This window comes from Netta rufina (genome assembly GCF_964035555.1).
Source record: "Netta rufina genome assembly, chromosome: 21".
In the NCBI taxonomy this organism is placed as follows: domain Eukaryota; kingdom Metazoa; phylum Chordata; class Aves; order Anseriformes; family Anatidae; genus Netta; species Netta rufina.
This window is the reverse complement of record NC_140145.1, coordinates 7,320,698-7,334,054: the sequence shown is the minus strand read 5'-3', so window position 1 is coordinate 7,334,054 and position 13,357 is coordinate 7,320,698. Positions and strand designations below refer to the sequence as shown.

The following is a 13,357-nucleotide window of genomic DNA, read 5'->3' as shown; positions in this document are numbered from 1 at the left end:
GCAGGCTCCAGCCTCCCCCCCAGGAGCTCTCCTGACTTCCACCGCATCCCCCCTGCTGCAGCTGAAGCCCCCCGGCCTCAGCACCACCCCCACCTGCCCGTACCCCACACGGTGAATCCCCAAACTCCATTTTCCCTCCCATCACCTCTCCCCCAGTCTCTCCCAGCGCTCCCACCGCCCTCCTGCAGCACAGAGGGGCCGGGCATCACCCAGTTTCCCCAGCAGGCACCCCAGTTGCCTCCCAGTTTCCACCAGCAGCGCTGGGCCAGCTGTGGGGCGGGCCGGCTGCCAGCCCCGAGCAGGAGGCAGGCAGAGGGAAGGTGCCAGCCTGCAGCAGCCATCGGGAGAAGTTGAAGGCAGGGTCAGGGCAGACTGCAAGTCATGCTGATGTGAAATCCCTTCCCAGCCCAGCCTCCACATCACCGGGGAGGGCTGCAGCCTGTACCCGTTCCTCGCTCCGCATTGGGGCTCTCCCTGTGGGGTGAGCTTGGCAAGGAGAGGAGCTCCTCCAACCCCAAATCGCTTTTGGGGTGGCCGCAGCTCGGATAGGAACAGGGCACGGGGCTTGGTGGGTACCCTCAGAGCCCTTGCTGCTGCTTGTTCCCTTCTCAGAGTGCTCCAGAGCCCTCACGAGCATCAGGTGCAGCTGCAGGAGAGGTTTGTCTTGGGTTTGTCCTGAGTCTGTCCCAGGTCCCTGCTGCCCCAATCCCTCTTCAGCCTTCCCTGGCCCCATACACCATGCCAACAGCCCCCGCTGTCTGTTTCGAGCCCCTGACCTAAAGAAGTTGAGGGGTTGGGAAGTTTCTGGCCTGCACCTGAGGTGGCCGAGCAGCCACAGAAAGGAGCAGCACAGAGAGAAGCAGCACTGAGCCCTCGAGGTTTCTCACCCAAGGGAGCGTCACCACCCGCCTCCCTCAGCCCCAAAGTTGCCTCCGGCCTCTCCCACAGCCTCCCATCCTCCCCAGCCCCTACAGCACCTCCACGCTGTCCTCACGAAGTATTCCTGCAGCTGGTGGAGGCTCAGAGCTACCCCAAAGGGTTTGGGGGCTCTCCCCCAGTACCTGGAGCCACCCCACAGCAGGGGAGCTCAGGGAGGTCCGAAGCCTCGCACCGCGTGAAGGGAATCTGGAGCCAAGAGCAGCTAAAAAGGGAAAAATCGTGACCTACTGCCCCAAAACAGCAGCAGCAATCAGGGGAGCTGCCCCTCAGGACCCCCTGCAGGAGGCTGGAAGGGAACTGGCTGCCCCCCCGCCTGAGCTCGATTGCTCCGATCAATATTTGGCCACCGCCTTCACCGCGCCTCTCAGCACTTAACGCCAATTATCTCTATCAGCACTCCACCTCCAGTCCCTGCTCACCGAGTGCTCCGCGTTCTTAGGGCTCTCCAAGCACTCCAAAAAGCTGCTTTCATCCCAAACGTTGTGGCAACGGGGCTGCCCAAACAGCAGCTGGCTTGGAAACAGCCCCTGGTGAGGGACCGTGGGGAGGAACCACGGGGAAACCGGGCTCCAGCTCACACGCTGCAACGAGGGGAGCGTGGATGGTGCCAGAAAAAAAAAACAAAAACAAAAACAAACAGAGTGCCTGCTGTTGTGTTAGCTTGAGGGTTTCAGAGCCTGCAGCCTAAGCAAATAGTTTAAGAGGTGGGAAATGGCCCGGCACCCAGCTTGCAGCAGACCTGAGCTGTGAACGTGGTTTTGCTGCAGGTAGCAGCGGCCTCACGGGCTTGTGGTGCACCCCACGGGGGTTCTGTAGGGCGCTGGGAATCACCACAAATATTTACTAATAGCAGCGTGACAAAATGCACCAGGATAGCAGCACAGTGCTGTGCACAGGTACCTGCACCAGGAGAGCATCGCGTCACCGGGGTTTTACCCGCAGAGGGACCAGGTCAGCCCCGCGGGATGCCCCAGAGCAGGGAGGTGCCGCACATGGGACGGCCCCGCAGCCCCTGAGAGCCTCTCCCGGGGCAGCTGGCTGCAGGAAGGAAAAGGAAAGCAGGAAGGAAAAGGAAAGCAGGGACCCTGTTTGCTAAAAACGGAGCCCCAGCAGTCTCCTGCAGGCTTTTCAGGATGGGCTGCATGGTCACAAAACACAGCAGGAGCCCCTGGGTGGTTTCACAGGGTTTATTGTCCCGTCTGTACAGTCCTCCATGCAGCTTAGATGATTCCGATCTGCAAAGAAGCAGAAGGGGTTGAAACAGCTGGCAAAGAGGCAGAGCCTCCGCCAGACATCACCACCACACATCTCCCACATCCTCCTGCTCTCCAAGGACAGGTTTCCTCCTCCCACACCCGCCCAGGTGCCTCACATCGTGGTTCCACACACCACCGGGATCCCCGTGCTGCTCCCCACCACCACCTCCTGCTCCCCACAGCTCTACCAAGGACTAAACCCCAAGCCCTTTGCAGCAGGACGGCCACCTGCAGTGAAACCCCTTCCACCCAGTGCCTTTGGCACGGTTTTCCCCCGAGGGAGCTGCCCGCAGTGTTGGCTGAGAACACTGTGGAGCCAAACACCACTTCAGACACGCCTCCTGCCTCCTCTCCCACCCCTTCACAGCTCCCAGGAACTTCCCCACAGAACTCGGTGGATTTTATGACCAGGAAGTGTTTCTGCTTACAAACACTCAGATCCTGCTCAAATACAAGGATGCTGCAGTAGCACCAGCGTGCTTCAAGCACCACCAGGTGTAGAAAATGAGATAAGAAATGGAAACTTGACAGATTTCCACGATTTCTCACCTTGTTGGCTACATCCAGCGCATCGTAATCTGGAGCCAGTCGGACGTAAGCCTTTTTCTCCCCATCAGGCCTAGAAAAGGAGATGGAAAAGGAGAGATCAGCACAGGGGCATGCCATTCCTCACACCTACTCCATCCTCCTACTACGGGATGTGCATCAGTGGTTCCTTTGGAAACATCAGTTTGCTCAGGGGTAAAACACATTCACATCATCTGCACAGAACTCCCTCGGCATTAGAAGAGCCCCCTGCTAAAGCCAGCTTCCTGCCTGCCACTTTTTTACACTTCCACCAAAATATGCTCAGTCAAAAGTTGCATTTTTTCAACATTTTAGGACTGGAAATGCTACGGAACTTAATTCCACGCTTCCTGAGAGCCCCTGCAGCACTGCTGAAACTCACACGTGTTCAAGCTTTCTGTCGAAATCCACGCTGAGCACCTGAAGTACCAGACACCCGCCAGTGACCAGATCTCCCCCTCTCACCTGATCAACGTGTTGACCTTGGCCACGTCGATGTCGTACAGCTTCTTGACAGCCTGCTTGATCTGGTGCTTGTTTGCCTTGACATCGACGATGAAAACCAGAGTGTTGTTGTCCTCTATCTTCTTCATCGCCGATTCTGTTGTCAAGGGGAACTTGATAATGGCATAATGGTCCAGCCTGCAGGAGAAAGGCCCCTGGGTTAACAAAAGGATGGCAGGAGCTGTTCCTACGCTTCAGAAGCTTTCAAACACCAGGTTTGGGGTGCATCAGTTACCAAAAAAAGTTTTAATCACAAACTCTCAGGCTTTGGTCGCTTGAAATCATCACCTGCACCCCGAAACATGGTGCCACCAAAACAGGGCTCAGCCCCAGGAGCAGCACAATGGCCAAGTCCCACCCTCAGACCCACAAAGGGGGCCAGGATCCCACACAAGGGGCCGTCCCCACGCCACAAACGCTGTGCCAGCTGCACCCCACACGTACTTATTTCTCCGTGGGGCACTCTTCCGCGGATACTTGGGCTGCCGCCTCAGGCGTAGGGTTTTGGGCCTCCGGAAGGTGGGCGACGTGCGGATCTTCTTCTTCTTGTGGCTGTGGACGCCCTTCAGGACGGCCTTCTTGGCCTTCAGCGCCTTGGCCTTCGCCTCTGTCTTCGGAGGCACGGCTGTGACAACCCCTGGGTCAGCACACGGAAGGATCTGCGGGCCCAGGGGGCTCCCCGAGGGGGCACGCCCACCGGCGGAGCCCCTCCGAGGGGCCCAGCCCCCCCTCAGCCCCCCTCAGCCCTCAGGCCCAGGCCTCCCGCTGCAGGCCGCTCCCACCCCCTCCACGTGCCCGCAGCCCGGCACCGCACCGCGGCCCCCGGGAACCCCGCAAACCTCCGGAGCCGAGCCCCAGGCACCTCATAGACCCCGCGGGGAGCCGATCACACCGCCCGGGGGCCGCCCGCCCCTCACGGCCGCCCGCGCTCACCCTCCTTCTTCGCCTTGGGCGCCATCTTGGGCCGCCGGAAGCCGAAAGGGGCCTCCCGCCCCGCGCCGCACGGGCTTATAGCCCCAAATCGCGCGAGATCTCCTTGCACCCCCCTCTCGCCGCGAGGCTTGCTGGGAAGCGTAGTCCTTGAGAGGAGACTCTCCGACGCATGCGCGGATCGTTCTCTAGCCCGCGGGGCATTATGGGGGTTGTAGTCCCGCTCCCCTCCCCGTTGTCACCGGGGGGGGGTCCCGGGAGGGGGGGGTCCCGGGGGTCCCGGAGGGGGGGTGGGGGGAGGCGGCAGGGCCCGGGCCGGCAGGACCCGCGGTGCCGGCCCCTCCCCGCCACGAAAAGGCCCGAGGGAGGGGCCAGGAGGGCGGGGGCGCAGCGCCGAGCAGAGGGAGAGGGGTAACGGGGTAACGGGACCCCCCCGGGGACACTGGGGGGGGACATCGGGGGGCAACCGGGGACATGGGGACACGGGGGCGGGACGGGGACATGGGGCTGAGGATGCCCCAGGATGCACGGGAAGGGGATGGGGAGGGATAAGGAGGGGGTAAGGGGGGCGGGGGGGGCAGTGGGGGGGGACATGGGGATGGGGGACAGGAGAGATTTGGGGACGTGGGGACATGGGGACGGGGGAGTGGGGGACTGGGGGACACGAGGGACATCCCCACAAGCGGGACGTGGGGAGGGTGGGACTGGGGGACAATGGGATTTGGGGACAGGGGACGTGGGGACATGAGGTGGGGGGCGGGGGGCCACGAGGGGTTGGGGACGAGTGAGATTTGGGGACATGAGGACAGTGGGAGGTGAGGAGGAGTTGACTTGGGGACAGCAGGGCTTGGGACGGCAGGACTTGGGGACATCGGGACTTGGGGACTTGGGGACACGATAACTCATGGACACGGGGAAACTGGGATTTGGGGACACGAGGAAAGCAGAATTTGGGGACACAGGCGCAGCGCCGCCCCCTGCTCCGTCCCCCCCAGGCCTCTCGGCGGCCCTCAGCCCGTCCCCGTCCCCGCTCCGTGTCCCAGCTCGCCCCGCTGGCCCCAGGGGACCATGAACGTGCTGGCCCCCGTCCGCAGGGACCGGGTGATCGCCGACCTGCCGCAGGTGACCGGGGAGGGGACAACAGCCCCGGGGTGGCCTCCATGAGCCCCACGAGCTCACCGGGGGTCCCTTTTTTTGTGTCCCCCCCCTTTCCCCGTGGCAGTGTTTTCGGAAGGAGGCCGCCCTGCACGCCCGCAACGCTTTCCACCCCAGCGTGGCCAGCGCCTGCCAGGAGCAGCGGACGGGCACCGTGGGGTGAGGAATCCCCCCCCCAAAAAAAAAAAACAAAACTAGGAAAGGGGGGGGCTCGGGGGTGTCCCCCCCCAAAAAAATTAGGGGGGTCCCTACGTTGGGAAGGCGCCGCGTGGCTGCCGGCGCTGCCTGGATGCGTCACGGCGCAGGAATGCAGCCCGGGGGGGGGGGGGGCGCGGGGGTCCGGGCTGGGATTGTGGCTGCTGGTTTTGGGGGGAGATAACGGGGGGGGGAATGGGGAGGATGGGGATATTTTGGCTTCCCAAAATGGCTGGTGTTGAGGGTGGGGGGGAGGTACTGAGTGCTGTGCCCCCCCCCCCCCAGCAGTGGCTGTGTTCTGCTCTGCCCCGCAGGTTCAAGATCTCCAAAATCATCGTGGTGGGGGACCTGTCGGTGGGGAAGACCTGCCTGATCAACCGGTAACGGGCACTTTTTTTTGGGGGGGGGCACAGTGAGAAGACACCCCCCCAGTGGGAGTCTGACGCTCATCTCCTGCTCTCCCCCCCCCACCCCCCAAAAAGCTTCTGCAAGGACACCTTCGACAAGAACTACAAGGCGACCATCGGGGTGGATTTCGAGATGGAGCGCTTCGAGGTGCTGGGGGTGCCCTTCAGCCTGCAGCTGTGAGTTGGTGCCAGTCCCCTGCCCCCCCCAAAAAGCACCCCCTGCCCCCCCAAAAAGCACCCTCTGCCCCCCCAAAAGGCTCCCGCTGCCCCCCCTGACCTCCTGTCCCCAATTTTCCCTCACCTCCAGCTGGGACACAGCCGGCCAGGAGCGCTTCAAGTGCATCGCCTCCACCTACTACCGGGGGGCACAAGGTGAGACCCCCCCCCAACCCCGTGTCCCGTCCCCGCTGACCGTCCCCGTCCCCATCTCACCTCTCCCCCTCCCCTCCAGCCATCGTCATCGTCTTCGACGTTAACGACGTGGCGTCCCTGGAGCACACGCGGTAGGTGACACCCGGCTAAGGAGGATGGGGACATGCTGGGGGGGGGATGTGGGGACATTTGGGGGGATTTGGGGGGTCACAATCCCGGGCAGCACTCGGCCGGTGACGGTGGCACCCGCAGGCAGTGGCTGGCTGACGCCCTGAAGGAGAACGACCCCACCAACGTCATCCTCTTCCTGGTGGGCTCCAAGAAGGACCTGAGCGTGAGTGTGTCCCCCTCCCCATGACCCCCCCCAGCTGCATGGGGGCCGTCCCCAGCCCCCCCCACACCCCCATTTTTTGGCAGACGCCGGCGCAGTACAGCCTGATGGAGAAGGACGCGCTCAAGGTGGCCCAGGAGATGCAGGCGGAGTTCTGGGCCGTGTCCTCGCTCACCGGTGGGTCCCAGACAAGGGGTGGGGGTTCAGGTGGCCCCCCCTCTAGCGAGACGAGGGGCTCAGGGGGTCTTATCCCATGGGGCAGGGGAGAACGTGCGGGATTTCTTCTTCCGCGTGGCGGCGCTGACCTTCGAGAGCAGCGTGCTGGCGGAGCTGGAGCGCGGCAGCGCCCGCAGGATCGGCGACACCGTGCGTGAGTACCCCCCTGGGTGCCCCCCCCGGGTGCTCCCCAATGCCCCCCACCCACTCCTTTTTCCCTCCAGACATCACAAGCAACCAGAGCGACCTGTACCAGTCGGCGCCCCGCAAGAAGCCCAAGTGCTGCCAGTGAGGGGGCAGCCCCCCAGCGCAGCCCCCCCGTAACGCCTGCGTCTCCGTACCAAAGAGCAGCGGCCCCGACCCCCCCCGGGGAGCCGTTCCTGTGGCCGGGGCTGGGCAGGGACCCCCGCGGCCCCCTTAGCTATGCAAACCCACTCCGGGGGAGACGCCCCCGGCCTTCCCTTTGTTTTAATAAAACGTGGTTTTTTATGCTTTTTAAAAAAGGCATCAGGATGGCGGGCGCGAGGCAGAGCCAGCGGCAGGGTGCAGGAGGAGTTGTTATTTCCTTGGTTACGCCAAAACCCAAAGCGGGCAGCAAATGCCCCAAACTGGGGGTGCAGCGTGCCGGCCCCAGCATCATTCCCAGCCCGTTTGGTGGCGGTCGAAGCGTGGCTGCAGGCGGGCGGGCACGCAGTGGGCGCACTTGTAGCGCTCCCGGATCCACCGCGCGCCCTCGCTGTCCTCCATGCAGACGGCCGCCACGCCTGCGGGACGCGCAGGGGGCTCAGCGCCCACTGCGGCCCCCACGGGAGCACCCCGGGGTGCCCCCTTCCTACCTGCCACGACCCCCCCGAGCCGCTCCACCAGCCGGATGGCCGCTCGCATGGTGCCCCCGGTTTCCACCCACTGGTCCACCAGGAGGACGCGCAGACCTGGGGAGGGGCAGAGGCTGCGTCCGAGCGCCCGGTGCCCTGCGCCGGCAGCCCCCCTGTGGCGGGAGTGCCCCCTGGGCTCACCCGGCGAGACGGTGTCGGTGCGGACCTCCATCACCTTCTCCCGGCCTGAGTAGTCGGTGTAGGGCTCCGACAGCGTCTCCACGCAGAGGTGCCCGGCTTTACGGATGGCCAGGAAGCCCTTGCGCAATGCAACAGCCACGGCGGCACCTGGGGGGTGGCCGTGGTGCTGTCAGTCCCCCACGGGGACAAGGTTTGGGGACCCCGGGCTCGCCCGCATCCCCCCTCACCCAGGATGAAGCCCATGGCATCGATGCCGGCCACCAGGTCGATGGGGTCCCCCTGGAAGGGCTGCAGCAGGTCGGCCACGCAGTCCTGCAAGGCCTGGGGAGACAGCGGAGGTGCTGGGTGCCCCTAAGGGTGCCCAAAACCCCCGACCCAAAGCCCACCCGGGTGCCAACCCCCCCTGGGTGCCCCTTGCCCGGGCGCTGGGTACTTGCGGGTGGCAGTAGAGCCGGGATGGGTCCAGCCAGGCGTAGTTGGGACCTTTGGTGTTGGGGGCCATCAGCGCCAGGTACCAGCCCTTCTCGCGGGCGGCAGGGACGTGGCTCAGGTCCATGCACGGGGGCCGCAGGCGCTGCGAGCACGGGGGGGCTGCAGGCGTGCAAGGGGGTGAGACCCACACCCTGCAGGGCTCCCCATGGCTTGGGGCACCCCAACTTCTCTGTGCACACCTCAACTTCCCCGTGCACACCCCAATTTCCCCATACACACCTCAGTTTCCCCATGCACACCTCAATTTCCCCACACACACCCCAATTTCCCTGTGCACACCCCACAGCCCTGCGCCGGGCTCCGTACCTGGGTGCCTGTGGTGAGGCCGAGCGGAGCGGGACAGTCACGGGGACCCAGAACAGTCACAGACAGCGACAGCTGAGCAGGGGCAGCCCCGCAGTGCCGGGCCCCCCGCCAGCACCCTCGGCCAGCGGGGACCTGGGCCGGTGCCAGGCAGGAGCCGTGGCGGTGACGTGCCCCCAAGGGGGTGGCAGGGAGCACTGGGGGGGTCACACCCCTGCGAGCGCGTCCCCAGCACCCAGAGGTGCCAGGGCTGGGTGTGCAAAGCATCCCATGAGTGTGAGGTTTGGACATGGCAGAGCCGTGCTCAGGGTGCAGCTTTTTGGGGTCTTTGGGCTTCTCGAGGCCGCGCACGTCCCTGCTGGGGCCTTGGGCACTGTCCTGCCCTGTCAAGCGCTGGCTGCAGCGGCCAGGCTCCGCGTCCTGACTGCAAATGGGCTTTGGCAAAGGGGAGCCTGCGAGGGGTGAGGAGCCTTTGGCAGCTTTCTTGGGAGCTGCCAGCCCCGGCTGAGCACAGACCCCAGGAAAAGCTCCATTCAGCTGGGGGCTGCATCGTTCCCATCTGCGTCCTGCCCACGGCATGGCCCCGCTGGGTGCTGCTGCTCCTCGTGTCCGTCGTGGCCATGGGGGAGCATGGCTGGGGCTGCGAGGGCTGGCACCTTGTGGGGTGGGACTGGAGCATTGCTCCTGCTGGCTGCACTGGCACAGGCTGCACCGTGTGGAGCTGAGCTGTGCTGTGCCAACTGGGGCATGCAATGCTGTGCCATGCCGAGCCATGCCAAGCAATGCCATGCCAAACTGCACCATGCCACACCATGCCATGCTGTGCCGTGCCATGCTGTGCCAAGCAATGCCATGCTGAGCTCCACCATGCCATGCCACGCTGAGCTGTGCCATGCCAAGCTGTGCCATGCCGTGCCGTGCCACACCAAGCTGTGCCAAGCAATGCCGTGCCAAGCTGCACCTTGCCATACCATGCCGTGCTGAGCCATGTCAATCTGAGCCATGCCATGCCATGCCATGCCATGCCAAGCCGTGCTGTGCCATACTGTGCCGTGCTGTGCCAGGCAGTGCCATATTGAGCTCCGCCATGCCATGCCATGCCAAACTGTGCCATGCTGAGCTGTGCCATGCTGTGATGTGCCATGCCATGCCACACCAAGCTGTGCCAAGCAATGCCACGCCGAGCTTCCCCATGCCATGCCAAGCCGAGCCGTGCCGATCCGATCCTTGCCGTGCCGATCCGAGCCGTGCCGCCCCGCGGTGGGCGGGCCGTGCCGTGCCGAGCCCCGCTATAAGGCGGCCCCTCCGCGCTGCTGTCCCCGCGGTGCCATGTGCGCCCCGCGGCCGCTCCTCCGCCTCCTCCTCCTCCTCCTCCACCTCCTCCTGCTGGTGCTGGTGGTCGTCCCCGGAGCAGCCCCGAGCCCCGGAGCGGCCCACCCGGGGCGGCCCCGAGCTCGCCGTGGGCTCACCTACCCCGGGACGCTGTGGTGCGGAGCCGGGAGCAACGCGGATGCCTACGAGCAGCTGGGTAAGGAGAGAAGGAGCCTGTCCCCGTCCCTCGGATCGTCTGCACCCTGCCCGTCCCCATCCCAGGGCTGGTCCTCGTCCACCAGTTTGCCCCATTACAGGGCTGCTCCATCCCAGTCCCCATCCTGGTGCCATGATCCATCCCCGTAGCACAGTCCCAGTCCATCCCGCTCCCATTTTGGTCCCCAAGTGCTGGTCCAGTCCCTGCCCCAGTGCTGGTCCAACGCAGTCCATACCCAGCCCCTCCCCTGATCCCCATCCCAGTGCTCATCCCATCCTCATCCCCAGACTGGTCCCAGTCCAACCCAGCCCATCCTGCTCCCAGTCTCACCCCCGCTGCAGTGCTGGTCCAGCCCCAATCCCCATCTCAGTCCCAAGCTCCGTCCCTCCCAATTCCCACCCCAATCCTCACCCCAGCCCCACCCAGCCCCTGGCCCTTCCTGCACCCCGCAGGGGAGCACCGGGACACCGACCGCTGCTGCCGGGACCATGACCACTGCCAGCACGTCATCCACCCCTTCACCGCCCGCTACGGCTACCGCAACCTGCGCTGGCACACCATCAGCCACTGCGACTGCGACCGCAGGTGAGCACCCCCGGGTCCCCAGGGCTCTGTGTGTGTGTGTATATTTGGGGAGGGGTCCCCCCGGTCTCTCCGTGACCCCGGTGCCGTCCCGCAGGTTGAAGGAGTGCCTCCAGCAGGTGAACGACACGGCCTCGCGCGTGGTGGGCCAGGCTTTCTTCAACGTCATCCGGGTGCCTTGCTTTGAGTTCGCCTACAAGGAGGAGTGCGTGGAGCCCTACCTCTACGTCTGGTGAGTGTGTCCCCCCCCATCCATGCATCCGGCCCCCCTGCTGTGTCCCACACCCACCCCTGACCCCGCGCCGTCCCCGCTCCCCGCAGGTGCAGGGCGTACAACACGGTGGCCGTGGCGGTGCCCAGGGAGCCGGTGCTGTACGAATTCGGTGGGGAGCTCATCGACAGGGCGGCGTGGCCGGAGGGGGACGATGCCCTGAGCCCCCCTTGGGGAGGAGGAGAGGTCCCGGCACAGCGCCATGGCCACCTGCTGCCCGCCGCCAAAGAGAGGAAAGGGATGAAGGATAAGAAAAAGAAGGGGAAGGGGTTGAAGAAGAAGAGCCCTGGCGAATTCGGGGAGCTGAGCCACGATGCGCACGCCGCCCACGCTCCCCCCGGTGCTCAGCTGGGTTCGGGGGCGCAGGACCCGCTGCCAGAGCTGGGGGAAGCGGCTGGGGGCAGCAGGAAGAGGAGGAGGAGGAAGGAGAGGAACAGAAAGAAGAGGCTGAAAGGCAAAGCTGAGCTGGAGGCTGCGTGAGCCCCGATGCCATGGGTCCGGCTCCCCGCGCGGGTCCTCGCTGTGTTAATAAAGTAGGGCGTCGAGCAGATGGAGCCGTGTGGAGCGGGGAGGAAGGAGCACGCCGAGGGGAAAAGCCTTGGGTTAAGGCTGCTGATGGGATGGGGAAAGGGGAAGGGGGTCTTGCTGCCTGACCTGCCTGCGGGCACTCGGCTGGTCCTGGTGCACAACCCCTGAGAAAAGGAAAACCCGAGGGTCTGCAGGGTTGGGCCAAAAGGGAAAGGTCTGAAGGGGCTTGAGGTACTCCCCAGTATTCATGGAGGCTCATGTCATGTTCCTGAGGATGGCGAAGTCACCTCCCTGGGGATGGATAGACCCCAGCTCCTGTCCCCACTCCGGCACAGGGCACGGGTTTGGGGTCCCTGCTCCAGCTGGCTGAGCTCCAGCTCCCCGGGGAGTTATTTCCCCAGAGCAGCAATGATCGAACTGCAGCCCCCCAGCTCTGCACCCGTTTTTCCCAGGCTGGGAGCGAGGTGCTCAGCCCCAGCAGCTCCTTTTGCAGCCCCACCAACAGCTCACCCCACGCACACTTGGCCCCTACCACTGGGAGCTGAGCAGCCCCTGTCCCACCCCAAAACACTACACAGGGGCCAGGGGCAGACGCGCTCAGTGCAGCCGATGCCACTTTTACAGCCCCAAGAAGGAGGCAAAGCAGTGCCCAGCTCGCAGCATCGCTGCATGGGGAGCTGGAGCCGGGGTGGGCTGCTCGGGGAGGAGAGGGGCAGAGGGGCCCCGTCCTTCCCCGGAGACTTCACACGCTGCAGGAGCTCTGGGGTGTGGGACAATAGAAGCTTTTCCAGCCCTGGGACAAAGGCAGAGGCACAGGCAGCAATCGCAGGTTGCTCGGGCAGCCCGACTCATTCCCCTGATGGATAACGGGGTGCCTGAATCAAGGGAAGTGCTCAGGGATGGGACACGAGGCCAGCAGGAGGGCAGCGCCGCCCCACACAACCCTCTGCTGCTCCTGGAGAGGTGCCTGAGGTGTGGATGAGATCCCACGTCCCTGAAATGAGCCCCACGGAGGAAAGGCTGGGGCTGCACCAAGTCATCGTGCCCTCGGTGCAAAGCCCTCGGGGCAAGAGCAGCATCAGTGCTGAACACAGACAGCTCGCAGGCAGCTTCCCAAAAGTAGAATTTTTATTGACGGTACGGGGAAACTAAAAACAAAGCTGAAAAGGAGCTGACAATGCACAACTAGCCCCCCCGGTACGGGTCAGAGACATCCTTGGGTAAAGAGCTGCTCCCCCCCAGTCCAATTCCCATCGTAGCATTTCGTAAAATAAAAAAATAGCACAGGGTTATTAGTACAGCTGCAACCCACGGCGGCACGGCCCCATCCCGGCCTGCGGCTACAGGAGGGACACGGCTGTGTCGGCCCCCAGCACTGGAGAGGAGGTGGCTGTGGAGGCCAGGACCTGCATTTCTCCCTGGAAAAGGGCTTTGCTTTGTTCTCCTGCGTGGCTGCCATTCTTCAGGAGCATTTACATGCAAAAAAGACCTTTGTTTCTCAGGAGTTGCTGTTCTTGCTCATTTCCTAGCGAAGAGGAGGCTAACCAGGAGCACTCGGAGGAACAAAGACCCTGCTTCCATAGAAAAGCCCTAGGGAACAAAGGAGGAGAGGGGAAAGTGTGTGCAGAGAAACTTTCCAGTTCAGAAATGCCTCTCAGCGCTGGCAGTTCCTGACGTGACAGAAGTTACAACAGGAGTTATCCGCAGCATCTGCCCCCTCCCAGGACCCCCGGTACCTCTCCCAGCCAGTGAGAGATGTGCGAGG

General features: G+C 64.0%; 4 protein-coding genes across 6 annotated transcripts; 2 read left to right on the top strand and 2 right to left on the bottom strand.

Annotated features, from left to right (window-relative positions):
* Positions 1-2,112: 2,112 nt before the first annotated feature.
* Positions 2,113-4,297, bottom strand: RPL23A (ribosomal protein L23a). Its single transcript, XM_084299514.1, has 5 exons — positions 4,200-4,297; positions 3,711-3,891; positions 3,228-3,404; positions 2,745-2,814; positions 2,113-2,174 (listed from the first exon to the last, which is right to left on the bottom strand). The coding sequence occupies exons 1-5, from the start codon at positions 4,222-4,224 to the stop codon at positions 2,160-2,162; spliced, it is 468 nt and encodes a 155-aa protein (XP_084155640.1). The 5' UTR covers positions 4,225-4,297; the 3' UTR covers positions 2,113-2,159.
* A 268-nt stretch (positions 4,298-4,565) lies between these two features.
* On the top strand, positions 4,566-7,302 carry RAB34 (RAB34, member RAS oncogene family). Of its 2 annotated transcripts, none has more exons than XM_084299507.1 (11): positions 4,566-4,607; positions 5,192-5,318; positions 5,419-5,510; positions 5,861-5,926; positions 6,029-6,130; positions 6,261-6,325; positions 6,405-6,456; positions 6,578-6,659; positions 6,743-6,833; positions 6,919-7,026; positions 7,097-7,302. In XM_084299507.1, exons 2-11 carry the CDS (start codon positions 5,265-5,267, stop codon positions 7,162-7,164), a joined length of 780 nt encoding a protein of 259 aa, XP_084155633.1. In that variant the 5' UTR covers positions 4,566-4,607; positions 5,192-5,264; the 3' UTR covers positions 7,165-7,302. The 2 variants fall into 2 exon arrangements, with proteins under 2 accessions (XP_084155633.1, XP_084155632.1); XM_084299506.1 differs by having other exon boundaries at positions 4,573-4,615.
* A 109-nt stretch (positions 7,303-7,411) lies between these two features.
* On the bottom strand, positions 7,412-8,717 carry LOC311217446 (adenine phosphoribosyltransferase-like). Of its 2 annotated transcripts, none has more exons than XM_084299510.1 (6): positions 8,687-8,717; positions 8,322-8,479; positions 8,116-8,209; positions 7,889-8,035; positions 7,709-7,804; positions 7,412-7,636 (listed from the first exon to the last, which is right to left on the bottom strand). In XM_084299510.1, the coding sequence occupies exons 2-6, from the start codon at positions 8,442-8,444 to the stop codon at positions 7,509-7,511; spliced, it is 588 nt and encodes a 195-aa protein (XP_084155636.1). In that variant the 5' UTR covers positions 8,445-8,479; positions 8,687-8,717; the 3' UTR covers positions 7,412-7,508. The 2 variants fall into 2 exon arrangements, with proteins under 2 accessions (XP_084155636.1, XP_084155637.1); XM_084299511.1 differs by lacking the exon at positions 8,687-8,717 and adding an exon at positions 8,620-8,673.
* A 1,295-nt stretch (positions 8,718-10,012) lies between these two features.
* PROCA1 (protein interacting with cyclin A1) lies at positions 10,013-13,186 on the top strand (the record flags this gene model as incomplete). Its single annotated transcript, XM_084299945.1, has 5 exons — positions 10,013-10,211; positions 10,664-10,796; positions 10,891-11,025; positions 11,115-11,416; positions 13,122-13,186. 5 exons carry the CDS (start codon positions 10,013-10,015, stop codon positions 13,184-13,186), a joined length of 834 nt encoding a protein of 277 aa, XP_084156071.1.
* Positions 13,187-13,357: the final 171 nt, after the last annotated feature.

What these genes read in the sequence shown, in the direction of transcription:
- LOC311217446 (XM_084299510.1), bottom strand. Translation starts at nt 8,444, where the DNA reads ATGGACCTGAGCCACGTCCCTGCCGCCCGCGAGAAGGGCTGGTACCTG. An exon ending in GGCTCTACTGCCACCCGCAA is followed by an intron (nt 8,210 to 8,321) that starts GTACCCAGCGCC and finishes CTGTCTCCCCAG; the next exon opens with GCCTTGCAGGACTGCGTGGC. An exon ending in GCTCGGGGGGGTCGTGGCAG is followed by an intron (nt 7,637 to 7,708) that starts GTAGGAAGGGGG and finishes CGCGTCCCGCAG; the next exon opens with GCGTGGCGGCCGTCTGCATG.
- RAB34 (XM_084299507.1), top strand. Translation starts at nt 5,265, where the DNA reads ATGAACGTGCTGGCCCCCGTCCGCAGGGACCGGGTGATCGCCGACCTG. An exon ending in GCGTCCCTGGAGCACACGCG is followed by an intron (nt 6,457 to 6,577) that starts GTAGGTGACACC and finishes TGGCACCCGCAG; the next exon opens with GCAGTGGCTGGCTGACGCCC. An exon ending in GGCCGTGTCCTCGCTCACCG is followed by an intron (nt 6,834 to 6,918) that starts GTGGGTCCCAGA and finishes CCCATGGGGCAG; the next exon opens with GGGAGAACGTGCGGGATTTC.
- RPL23A (XM_084299514.1), bottom strand. Translation starts at nt 4,224, where the DNA reads ATGGCGCCCAAGGCGAAGAAGGAGG. An exon ending in GCCCAAGGCGAAGAAGGAGG is followed by an intron (nt 3,892 to 4,199) that starts GTGAGCGCGGGC and finishes GGGTTGTCACAG; the next exon opens with CCGTGCCTCCGAAGACAGAG. An exon ending in AAGGTCAACACGTTGATCAG is followed by an intron (nt 2,815 to 3,227) that starts GTGAGAGGGGGA and finishes CTCCTTTTCTAG; the next exon opens with GCCTGATGGGGAGAAAAAGG.